The sequence below is a fragment of the Ornithorhynchus anatinus genome, chromosome 3 (assembly GCF_004115215.2).
Source record: "Ornithorhynchus anatinus isolate Pmale09 chromosome 3, mOrnAna1.pri.v4, whole genome shotgun sequence".
Lineage (NCBI taxonomy): Eukaryota > Metazoa > Chordata > Mammalia > Monotremata > Ornithorhynchidae > Ornithorhynchus > Ornithorhynchus anatinus.
In genome coordinates this window covers 95,077,692-95,089,971 of record NC_041730.1, presented here as the reverse complement: position 1 = coordinate 95,089,971, position 12,280 = coordinate 95,077,692, and the positions used below count along the sequence as shown (strand labels likewise).

The window sequence follows — 12,280 nt, the reverse complement described above, 5'->3', positions numbered from 1 at the left end:
GATCCAACATACGGGAAGACTCCATCATCAATTATTACTTCTGAGCACCCATAACGTACTAGGTATTGTAACTAGGGTATTAATTACTTTCAACAACTGTGAGATTAATCTCAAGTGAGAGATGATGTTTTAATTAAAACTACTTAACTGACTTACATATCTATTGGAGCTTCAGCAAATCCATTTATTTCAATGGCTAATTAAGCTAGTCTGCAGACCAAAATTGAAGCTAATGAATCCTCATCTTCAACAAGCAAGGTATGTTATATTTATTACCTTTTACTGGGAATGAGAAAACTGGGCTCTGCGATCTTTCTCCTATTAGACTGTAAATCCCTTGAAGACTGGGTGCCAGTCTCTGCACCCAGTAGATGCTCAAAAAATACTATCAGTCGTTTGACTCGTTTAGAGAAGCGGCAAGGTCTAGTGGATAGACGGTCCTGGGAGTCAGAAGGACCTCGGTTCTAATCCCGGTTCCGCCACTTGTCTGAGTGACCTCGGGCAAGTCAATTCATTTCTCTTTGCCTCAGTTACCTTATCTGTAAAATATTAACACTACTACTAATTATTATTATGGCATTTGTTAAGCGCTTACCATGTGTCAAATGGGGGTTGAGATTGGGGATCCTAAGTGGGACAGGGACTGTGTCCAGTCCATTTATCTTGTATCTACACCCCCAGCACTTAGTACAGTACCTGGCACACAGAAAGAGCTTACCAAACACCACAGTCATTATTACTGACTCCTGTTTTTAATCAACCACACCTTCCACAATGCTGGTCAACTTTTCACTCAGTAAACCAAGACACAGACAAAAATTGGAGGTCCAGGCCAAGGACAACAGCAGGCACGTGAACTTCTCTTACCAGTCTGCCCACTCCAACGCATGGAAGCTTAGTTGCTAATGTGGATTTGCTTTATAGCCACCTTGAAAGTCAACAGACAGCGAGATGCTGGGGCAAATTTATCAAATAAAAGCTAAGTTTCCAAAGAAAACAGGAAGAACAAGAAAAAACCAACAACAAAAAACTTCCAACTCCCTGCAGTAGAGTCTTATTCACACATCACTTTTATTAGAATAAAAACTGTGGCATTTGCTAAGCACTTATTCTGCACCAGACATTGTACTAAGCGCTGGGGTGGATACAAGAAAATCAGGTTGGGAACAGTTCCTTGTCCCATGTGGGGCTCACAGTCTCAAACTTTACACATGAGGGAACTGAGGCCCTGAGAAGTGAAGTGAGTTGCCCGAGGTCATACAGCAGACAAATGGCAGAGCCGGGAATAGAACCCATGACCTTCTGACTCCTAGGCCTGTGCTCTATCCCCTGCGCTGTGCCGCTTTCCTTATAAAAAAGCACACTCTCAACTCCCCTTCTCTTAGTCCCCCTCAGGTTTCAAGATAGCAAGCTTCTTTTACTCGTTGGGTGTATGCCTATAAATGAGAGTTCTAGAAACTAACGTTTGACGCAAGTGTACAAAACAGCTTCCACTCATTCAGTTGTAGTTATCAAGTGTGTACCCTATGCAGAGCACTGTACTAAGCTTCTGGGAAGGTACAATACAACAGAGTCAGTAGATCCGTTCAATCAGTGCTAAAAGATCATTTCTAAGACAGCAATACCACCCAGGACTTTCATCATCAAAAAAAATAGCCAAGCCCCAGCAGAGTTGGAGAATTATGCCTTGTCATTTAAACAAACTGTTCTGCTTCAGACCCTGGAGGAGAATAAATCGTAAATCTAACAAGGTGCTGATAGAGCGTGGATTGAGTCCAAGTGAGATATGAAAGCATCAGGCCCTGACTTCAAACATGACTAAGTGCCAAAAGAATTAAATAATACTAGCTGCAGGGAGTTAGGTTTTAATTTTATTTTCTGGCAGGAGTTTTAGGCTGCAAAGATAAACAAAAATAAGCATGTCCAATGCCTAAAAACAGTTGTTCCTGCAAGGATTAACCCAAGGAAGGAAAAATAAGAAATAGGGGAAACAATTGTCTGCTTTACCCTGGAACCCATTGTGGAGTTGTGGTCCAATACTAAATGCCAACCGCTGGATTGTATGCTCCCATCAGGAGGCCATGATAATGAAGTTCCTTTTATCTATTCCATCAGCCTGAAAGCCTCTTCCAGAAAGTCAGAGAACTTCGATCCATTTAGCTGTCTTTTGCATTAAATATGCTGAGACTCAATTTACGTAATAAAATCAAGTGTTTTGCTAGGCTGGAGATCCGGCTGTGCCATATGGAGGTCGGCCTAGAGACCTCGCGCTCTTCAAAAAAACTGGAAAACTCTCCAGAGACAGAACTCACCAAGGTGATCCAAGAAATCCTCCCTGACTCTATCAGAGTATCCGCTGGTGTCACTGGTTTGGGGGTGGTTAGTGTGACACATCACAGTGAATGGAGTAACTGAAACTCTGAATTACTGTCTATTTCAGAGGCACATTTATATGCATTTGGCCAGAACCAGCTGAAAGCTGCTTTGAAATCCTAATAATTTTATTGACCACCCCCTATCACGGCTTGTACTGTGTCTGCTTACAATCTGGAATTATTTGACAATTTAATCGGTCATTTACTACACTGGGAGGCTTTTCAATGGAGCCTTGATTCGAATCACACTTTTTTAATGTGCTTTACACAATCAGGAGGAAATGGCAAGAGCCCTGCTTGAACGAGATTCTTCGTTTTGCAAAAAATAATCATACTACTCTCTCCCACATCTCCGCCCATCACCTGAAAACACTGGCTCAAGATGGGGCAATTTAGATGAGTTTTTAGTCCTGGAGATTTTTTTTAAACTCATAGCTACCGAAAAATAACCAAAATAAAAAAATGAAAGGGTTACTCAAAACCATATCTGAAAATGGAATTTCCCAAATTAATTTTTTATCAGGAAGCAGATATAAAATAATACCTGAAAACCATAAAGTGTTTCTGAAAATCTATTCCTTGTCTTTGAGGCATGTACACGTACCTGGTACCACTAACACCAAAATAACAAATCTGCCACCATGCGGTGCTAAACAAAAACCGGGGAGTCTGAAAAGCTCACTTCCCTTCCTCAGCTGCAATAGAAAGTCGGTACTGAGGTTCTAATCAGAGAGCACAGAAACCAAGTGATTTCTTCTGGCCAGAACAGTCACAGGTAGAGAGGGCAAGGCGTATCAGAGATTTCACTACTCGGATTTGACCAAACGCTCAAGTCTAGCCGACTTTAAGCTTCATCTATCAATCGTAAAGCAACATGCCCTTGAAATGGCATAACTCGCCCTCCTGAGCTTCTGGTTAATATAGGAATGAACCCACAATGAGGGAGCAGAAGATTGACTTGACATCTTTCATAAGCCCCAGTCAAACACCTCAAGGAAAATTTCTGGGGAGCGGAAGGCAATGCCCAGAAGGGAGGCCCTGAAAATGGGTAAGGTCACCATTTGAAGTTTCTGCACTGCTTCTCTTCTAACATTAAAATGCACCATTGGAATATCAACTGGGGTTGAAGAGAAATCTGTTTTTCAGCAACTACACAAGGCTTATTTGGTAAACCTAAGTGTAATGAGATATGAGCTTTTGGAGAGTCAGTGTGTGGTAGCGGTGGAGACTGGGGGATCTCATCACTGGAAGCCTCCTGGCTTTGAGTTTGCATATATAAAACAAATGTGCAGTTTCAGAGTGATGGGCTCTCACATAAATGACCATGCTCCTAAAACTTCATTGGATCTGTCCATCAAACATAACCAAAGCTAATGGCAGATTTGGATTCCAATATTGATGACCCCTAACTGATCATCCATTTTACTTAGGGGAAAACAGGAAAAGTTGCTGGCATCAAATCAATCGCCATGAAAGTGAAAAATAGATTCTCAAAACAAATTCTGTGAGACAAATAATGAACGTAGTAAACAAAGTCAGAAGTTACATTTTTCAAAAAATGAACTAAAGTTATCACTGGGTTGTTTTAAAGTCCTGAGTAACTTTCTATAATCAAACAAAACATAATGAAAGAGCTAAAATCATGTAGATCAGCTATCAAAATAGTTACAGCACATTCAGTATCCAACAGGTCTGAAACTTAAAACACATATGTAATGGTGTTCTCTAAAACTTCTTCTTGCTTAGGCAGTTTTCTTTCTCTGTCCCCTGGAATATTTTATCAGATAATTTCTTCAAACTTGGGCTCGGAAGGGTTCAGGGAACCTAAGAACGTAAGGACCACTGGTCTTTCATTCCTTCCAGTATTCTGTCTCTGATAGTGGCACTGCGGTGCTTGGGGAAACTGGGAGAGGACTACTCTCTGGACACCTCCCTTCTGGACTGATCATTTAACACCCCTAACTTTCCCTCGCTACTATCTTATTTCCTTCAGTAACATCTTTCAGATGAGTTTCCTCAAATCTTGAGCCAATTGCTATTTTCTTGGTCTACAACTCCTTGGGATACCAATTCCATACTGTCTCTCACCTGCTGTGAGATGATTTACTTTCTTTTGCATGTTCTGAACTATCACCTTCAAGGTTCAGTGGGTGACCCCTTGTGTGGAGTGGAAATTTGGAGAACAACAATTCTGTCAGCTTTTGTCCACACCCTTCACAATTTGGAGACTTCAATCATGACCACTCTCAGCCTCTGTCAGGCCCAGGTGTCCTAATTTTAAAATTTAGACTGTTATGGAAATGCCTCCAATTGTCTGACCATTCTGGCTGCCCTTCTTTGTACTTGTAAACAACCATTTTGCAACTCTCAGCCTGTGTCTTTGTGAAACGAAGAGTCCTCATATGGAAACTGTTCATCCTCTCTGTCCTCTGCACCTTTTCCAATTTTACTGCCCTGTCTAAGATATAGTGATCAAGCTGCCCAGAGAATTGCAGGCGTGTATAAACCAGATTGGCACAACTCAGGATTTTTCATTTTCTAGCCCCTCCTGTCGATGCTAAATTAAACCCTGAATTCTAGCTGCAACTCTTTCTACCCTGTATGTTTTATTGGAAAATCACTTGTTTTTGCTTTTGATTTCTTCATTCACAAACATAAACGAAAGCAGGGGACGTGAACCAGATTCTTTACTAATCAATTTGTGGGTACTTCAGCCTCTAAGTGTTCCATTTCCCCATTCCCTTCACTCACCTTTTAATCTAGAATCACCCCCGAAGGCACCACATCCCCAGTTTCCCGTGGCTACTGCTGAAAGATTCTCGGGAGAAACTCCAGACCGAAAAAAACCACAGTATGCCTACAAGAAAACAAGAGAGAGATAAGCGAGATCTGTGAACAAATGGACGCTCCTGGCGCTTTCCAGGGCTTTATGTTCAGCATTAAAATTTGTATGTAATACTGTCAACCTCTAGGGACTCAGTTTCTCTCCAGCCATAAACTGATTCAACCGATCAGGCCAATGGACCATCACCTGCACTTAGGTTTTGAAAGAAAAAATTGAGGGGGGCAGGGAGGGAGTTCTCTCAATTTTCCTTTTCAAAAGTAGGGTGATTGTTGTTGCATCGCTTTTGCAAACTCACCGAAATACTTGTTTCTGCCCGTCCATTAAACATAGAGAAAGAGGAGGGAGCAGAGGGAATTGGGATGGAAGGGGACTGGCGGTTACTACAGCTTCACTTCACGGCCCATCAGCCTTAGCAAGCCCGAAGTTAACAAGGCTGGAAGTTACAGAGAGATTTCCTCCCCCGGAAAGTGAGTTTTGGACTCTGGTAAAGATAGTCAAAATTGTGATGACGATATCTATCCTCTTCCTCTCAGACATTCTGAGAGGACAGATGTTTCACAGCTAAAATCTGCCTGCCAGTCCTTGGAAGAAAGCTTATTGTTAAAATATTACTGCCAACAAAGTTCTCGTTTTCCAACACTAATACACCCCTGTTAAAAAAAAAAAGAAACAAGATCAAAACAAGCCTTCTCTGGGTTCTGTCAAAGCTAAACACAGAGCAAAAACATGGTTTTGTTATAATCCTAAATGAAGGCAGGAAAATCTGTGACAAATGTTCCTAGAGAAAAACCTTGGATTAAGAAAGGTGCTGCTATGAAACCCCCACATAGAAAATGGGTAAATCACTCAGTTGGAGTTTTTGCACAGGTATCAACATTTATTTTACGCATTGTCTGGGAGGGATTAATAAACCCATTTCTCCTTCCCCTTCTGGGCTGTAAATTCTGGCAGGTGTTAGTTATAATTTGGTTTACACCATTATTCAATGTGTACAGCACAGAGCTTACACAAGAGGCCACAAATTACCTGTTCCATCAGAAGCAGAGAGCTTCTGAAAATCTCTTCTCTCAGGTCACAAATATTGGGGAGCTCAATGTCTTGAGCATGATGGTGAGAAATTACAGCTCCTGCTACTATGCCAAGGGGCTGTAAAACAAACTTCCCCAGGTGATAGATCTGGATCTCTGTCAGGAGACTGCTGTTTCCTGTCAAATCTGATTGGGTGATTGGCTTAGGAAAGAAAAGAGAGGCAGCGACTCCCAGCCCAGCTTGCTCCCCTTCTCAATTTCAATTCCAGTTTTATTATTACCTTTATTATTCTATTTGTTAAGCGCTTATTGTGTGTCAAACACTGTTCTAAGTACTGAGGTATATATGAGTTAATCGGGTTGCACACTGTCCCACTACTTCATGGGGCTCACAGTCTACGTAGGAGGAAGAACAGGTACTGAATCCCCATTTGACAGTTGAGGAAATTGAGGAACACAGAAGTCAAGTAACTTATCCAAGGTCACACAGCAAGCAAATGGCAGGGCTGGGATTAGAACCCAAGTTGTCCGATTCCTTGGCCTGTGATCTTTCCACTACGTCACGCTGCTGTTTAACCTCTTTATGTGCGCTCTGTCAACAGATGGCCGAATCTGGCCTTCTTGATTCAAAAACTGGCATGAAACCAAAACCTGAAAATGCATATGAAGGCATTTCTGTTTGCTTTGGGAAAATCGAGTTCTAACCAGCAGGTCCCTGGCTTTCGTTTTTCATGGGCCATTACAGCTATTTTTTTCAAAAGAAAATGCATCTCTCAATGTAAACAGTCCACACTTTCTAGGAACAATCATAACCGGTTTTTAATGACAATAAAGGAACCAATTTTGGTGGAATTCTTTGGAAAGGAGGGAATTACTTCAGACTCCTTCATTTCTGCTGAGATTTCGGGCTTATGTGTGTGTGTCTGTGTGTGTATGCGTGTATTTTTAATGGAGTTTGTTGAGTGCTAACTACATGCCAGGTGTTGTACTAAGCTCTGGGTTTAGACACAAGATAATCAGGTTGGACACAGTCCATGTCCCACACAGGGCTCACATATGAATCCCCATTTGACAAATGAGGTAACTGAGGCACAGAGAAGTTAGGCAACTTGCCCAAGGTCACACAGTAGACAGTGGCAGGTCCTTCTGACTCCCTGACTTGTGCTCTGTCGCTTCATCATTCTTGATGTGTATCTCCAATCCCTTCTTCTCACCTGAACTCTTGGGTTGTGAGCTCTCCAAAGGACAGGAACCATTTCTAAGTGCTGTGTAGTCTGCCCTAAAGTATACTACAGTGATGTGCACACAATAAGCACTTAATATTATTATTACTATTACAGTGAGTACCAATGGAAAATTCACAATATGCTTTATTTCTGAATTATATAAAGAGGATTTTTGGTGTTCAATTTTGATGGTAGTGTTTAAATATTTACCCTCTAAGAGTGTCTTATTTTGGAGGACTTATTTGGTCTATTTCCTCATATAAAGCTAATATGTGCTTTAGTTTTTGAGCTACAGATGCCTGATTTTGATTAGTATTGATTTCTTTAAGTTGAAGCATCTCAAGACTTTTGAGAACCATATCCCTCCCTTCCTTCAAAGCCCTCCTGAAGTGCCACCAACCCCAGAAAGCATTCTCTGACTAATCCATTTTCCCAGAAACATCAATCCTTCAACCTGCCATTCCATCATTCCTAAGGGAAGCAGCATGGCCCAGTGGATACAGCATGGTCAGAAGGACCTGGGTTCAAATCCTGACACCTCCACCTGTCTGCTGAGTGACCCTGGGCAAATCACTTCGTTTTTCTCTGTGTCTTAGTTGCCTCATCTGTAAAATGGGGATTAACACTGTGAGCCCCATATTGGACAGGGACTGTGTTCAACCTGATGAGCCTGTATCTACCCCAGGGCTTAGAACAGTGGTTGACACATAGTAAGCACTTTAGAAATATCACCATAATTATTATTATTCAACCACCTTTTCACTCTTAAGCATTATCTGTTTATTTGGTAATGGTTCCTTGATTTGTTTTTATGTCTTATCTCCATTTATTCTCCACTGCTTATATATATCATTGGTTATGATTTATTATATACACACATACTGAATATGTAATATGTAAAATATAATAATAATATGTACATGACTGATTATATACCACTGATTGATTTTCTGAGTAGTCACCAATTTATGTCTCCTTAACTTCTCCTTTAAATGGAAGTTCCTGGAGGACAGAGATTTCATCTTGCGTTCTAAATTACTCTCAGGCCTCTAGTACAGTGACTTGCACACAGTAGGAATTGCTCCATTGTAGGCACCCAAAACTGAGAAGCATTGTGGCCTAGTGGACAGAGCCTGGGCCTGGGAGTCAGAAGGGCCTGGCTTCTAGTCCTGTGTGTGACCTTGGGCAAGTCACATATCTTCTTAGTGCCTCAGTTACCTCATCTGTAAAGTGGGGATTAAGACTGTGAGCCCCAAGTAGGACATGGACTGTGTCCAACCGTTTTACCTTGTATCTACACCTCAGCACTCTGAGCAGTGTCTGGCTCATACTAAGCACTTAAATACCATAAAAATCCCTAAAAAATTTAGAAAAACAATCTTCAAAAGAGAATTAATCAGCTTTTTGCAATGCCTGGGAAAAGTTGCAATAATAATAATAATAATTGTGGTATTTATTAAAATGCTTACTCTGTGCCAAGCACTGTACTAAGCATTGGAGTGGGTACAAGCAAATCAGGTTATGAATGATGAGAGAGGCAAAAGTGTTTAAAAGAATCAGCAGTTGAATTGTTATTTTTTTCAGGACTTGGTTCAATACCCATTGCCTTTGACATTTCATAAATCAGAGGTATTTACTGATCGCTTACTGTGTGCAGAAAACAGTGTACTCTGCACTTGGGATACAAATACAAATAAAATACGAAGTTGGTAGACACGTTCCCTGCTCACAACGAGCTTACAGTCTAGAGGGCATATAGATCTACAAGTACTAGCAGATAATGGTAATGCTCTGCTAGGAATAATACTGCTATTTTGCCTGCCCCCTTGCCTCTCCACCCCTGCCAGTATAATTAAGTTGCCAGGCACCCCAATGGATGATGATAATCAATTTGTATTTCCCCAAGGGCACAATGTGGATAAATACACCATCCCACAAACTAGTGCTGCCTTCATTAGCAGAGTTGCCTTGCCGTTTACACATTTTGCATGGGGTATCCCATAAATCTTTCCAATCACGGTGTGAGATAACATTTTACAATTCCACACAGCTGATCTCTGACAGCATTCAACATTGTTTCAAGGTGTGGGTTAGACAAAAGGAGATGGATTTTCCTTCTTTTGGCAACAGACTCTGCTAGCAAATCAAAATCTAGTTCCATCAGGACAAGTGGAGCCCGGATGGAGAGGGGACTCATTAAGGAAATGATAAAGCACTTCACTGAATTTCCCTGCAATTATTTCCTGCTGAGTAATGCCTCAGAAGCCCTGTATATACTGGAGCTGTAAAGTCCATATTGAGACCTGAACTCGGAAAAATGCCTTTTTTTCCCTTTGTCTCTTTTAATCCCAAAAGTGATCCTTCCGATCATGCCATATCGCTTTCTTTCTGCTTTACAAAAGCTGGAGTTGAAAAAAGCAGCAGTCAGCTAATACTATTAAAAAAAAGAAAAAAAAAACATCCTCTGCAGTGATTTAGTAGCCTTCGCCTTTAAACTCAGGTTTACTTAACGTAATGAAATGTGAAATCCATTTAACGGAGCACTTGGCTCAGCATCCCCCTCAAACGTACTCAGCCAGTTCTGCGAAACGTCCTGCTGCTGGCGCTCACTCCGAGCCAGAGAAAAATGCATAAATCTATCTTAATATTTTCAAGATGCAAATCCTATTGATGATTGAATACTTTGGTCTGATCTAAAAGGCACCAAGGTACTTGATTTAGTTTTCCAATTAAGCTGTCACTGAAATTTGGGAAATTCTTTCACAGTGCCCTCTTTACCCTCCGTGATAGAACTGGGTAATGAATGTGACTTTACAAGAGGAACACAGGCTTTCTATGCTAAATTAGTTTTGATAGGGCGATATCATTTGGGTAAAAGATAGCCTCAAAATGCAGTATTTCCTTTCTTATGGACAATGAGGTGAAACCCATGATATGATGGTCTTGAATTTTCTTAGCCATATACAACATTCAGACCTACCACCCAGTTAGTTACCTTCATGCAGATCGTGAAAACAAACACCCATGGTGTGCATGCCTATTAAGGCCAGGATCAATTGTAATAAAAAAAAGAAAAAAAAGTCCAGCAGTGCAACGTATCTTTCTCATTAAAACCAGAGTGCAACTGATGGGGGTAAACTCGAGAGAGAGGTTAACATGAGGACACATTTTCTTTCCCGCGTCCCCCAATTTCATTCTTTTTTTCAAGATATTAAGTGCTTCCTATGTGCAGGCACCCTTCTAAGCACTGGGGTAGATAGGAAGTAATCAGGTTGGACCCAGTCCATGTCCCACATGGAGCTCACTGTCTTAATCCCCATTTTATAGGTGCAGTAACTGAGGCCTAGAGAAGTGAAGTGACCTGCCCATGGTCACACAGTAGACAAGTGTTTGAGCCGGGACTAGAATCCATGTCCTTCTGACTCACAGGCCTGTGCTCTATCCATTAGGCCATGCTTCTTGTTTTGGGTATTTCTCCATGGGCCCTGGAAGGCTCATAAAGTTGGAGTATAACAATAATAATAATAATAATGTTGGTATTTGTTAAGTGCTTACTATGTGCAGAGCACTGTTCTAAGCTCTGGGGTAGATACAGAGTAATCAGGTTGTCCCACGTGAGGCTCACAGTTAATCCCCATTTTACAGATGAGGTAACTGAGGCACAAAGAAGTTAAGTGACTTGCCCACAATCACACAGCTGCCAAGTGGCAGAGCGGGAATTTGAACCCATGACCTCAGATTCCCAAACCCAGGCTCTTTCTGGACAGTAGATCTAGATTATGAATTATTCTAGCTGTTAGCACCTTCCCCCGCCCCTCCCCTCTGTTTTAGGTTGACTGAAGCACCCCGACCAAAAATCAGGCTGGGTGCATGCATATCAACATCATCCCGCCCCTTCTTACTCTTTGGGGAGAAGTTCTGGGGAAAATGCTTTAGAGGGCCAAAACTCAATTTTTGGATTATCTGTTGAGTTTCAGGATCATTCCTAGCCCAGTTTCCATGAGCTGGGGATTGAGGATTGCCAGGCGCAAGGAGAACCGTGGAGCTATTTCAAGAAACTAGACAGAGAATTTTGGGGTCAGAGGCATTTTGGGTTAAAGGCAACTTTGTTTAGAGTTGGAGTCGGGGAGAGGAGGGAATGAAGTTGTTATCTGGAATTAAGTGCTTTTTTTCCTTCCAAGTCTGTACTCCAAATCTCTCTGGACCCAGAAGGCGTTGAAGGTTGGCTTTCTAGCCTGGGAATCAGAGTTTTCGGCGGCTGTGCTTGGGGAGATGGAGAAGGTCTGGGAGAACAGTAATAGCTTTTATTAATAAATAATATTCATTTATTTATATTAATGTCTGTCTCCCCCTCGAGGCTGTGAGCTCACTGTGAACAGGAATGTTTCTGTTTCTTGTTATATTTTACTGTCCCAAGCATTTAGTACAGTGCTTTACATACAGTAAGCGCTCAATAAATACGATCGGATGAATGGATGTATAGCTTTTCTTCATTCTCCCGCTTCATCTCACACCGCTGAGCCCTCTCCTCTCCCAGAATCTTCCAGGTGACTAAAGCCCAATCTCTTTGGGACTCCCCTGCAGGTAAAACCCGATTTGCTGATACCCACCCCAACGCTTAGTACAGTGCTTGGCCCATAGTAAGTGCTTAATAAATACCATGATTATTATTATAAAATGAGGGAATCCTGAGCAGGATCCTGTGATGACAAAACCCGCGAGGTCAGTCATAGATCGAGAGTGGCTGTGAGATCGAAGCACTGTGAGAAGGTGGGCATTTGAGAAGCAAAGTGTGAAGGCTGAGAT

At 41.7% G+C, this 12,280-nt stretch overlaps 1 protein-coding gene across 1 annotated transcript in view; it reads right to left on the bottom strand.

Annotated features, from left to right (window-relative positions):
• PARG (poly(ADP-ribose) glycohydrolase) overlaps positions 1-12,280 on the bottom strand; it is a 123,410-nt gene that overhangs the window by 6,273 nt on the left and 104,857 nt on the right. The window contains exon 17 of the mRNA XM_029059808.2: positions 5,127-5,232. Coding sequence (XP_028915641.2) covers positions 5,127-5,232 — 106 coding nt within the window. The remainder of the gene's footprint in view (positions 1-5,126; positions 5,233-12,280) is intronic.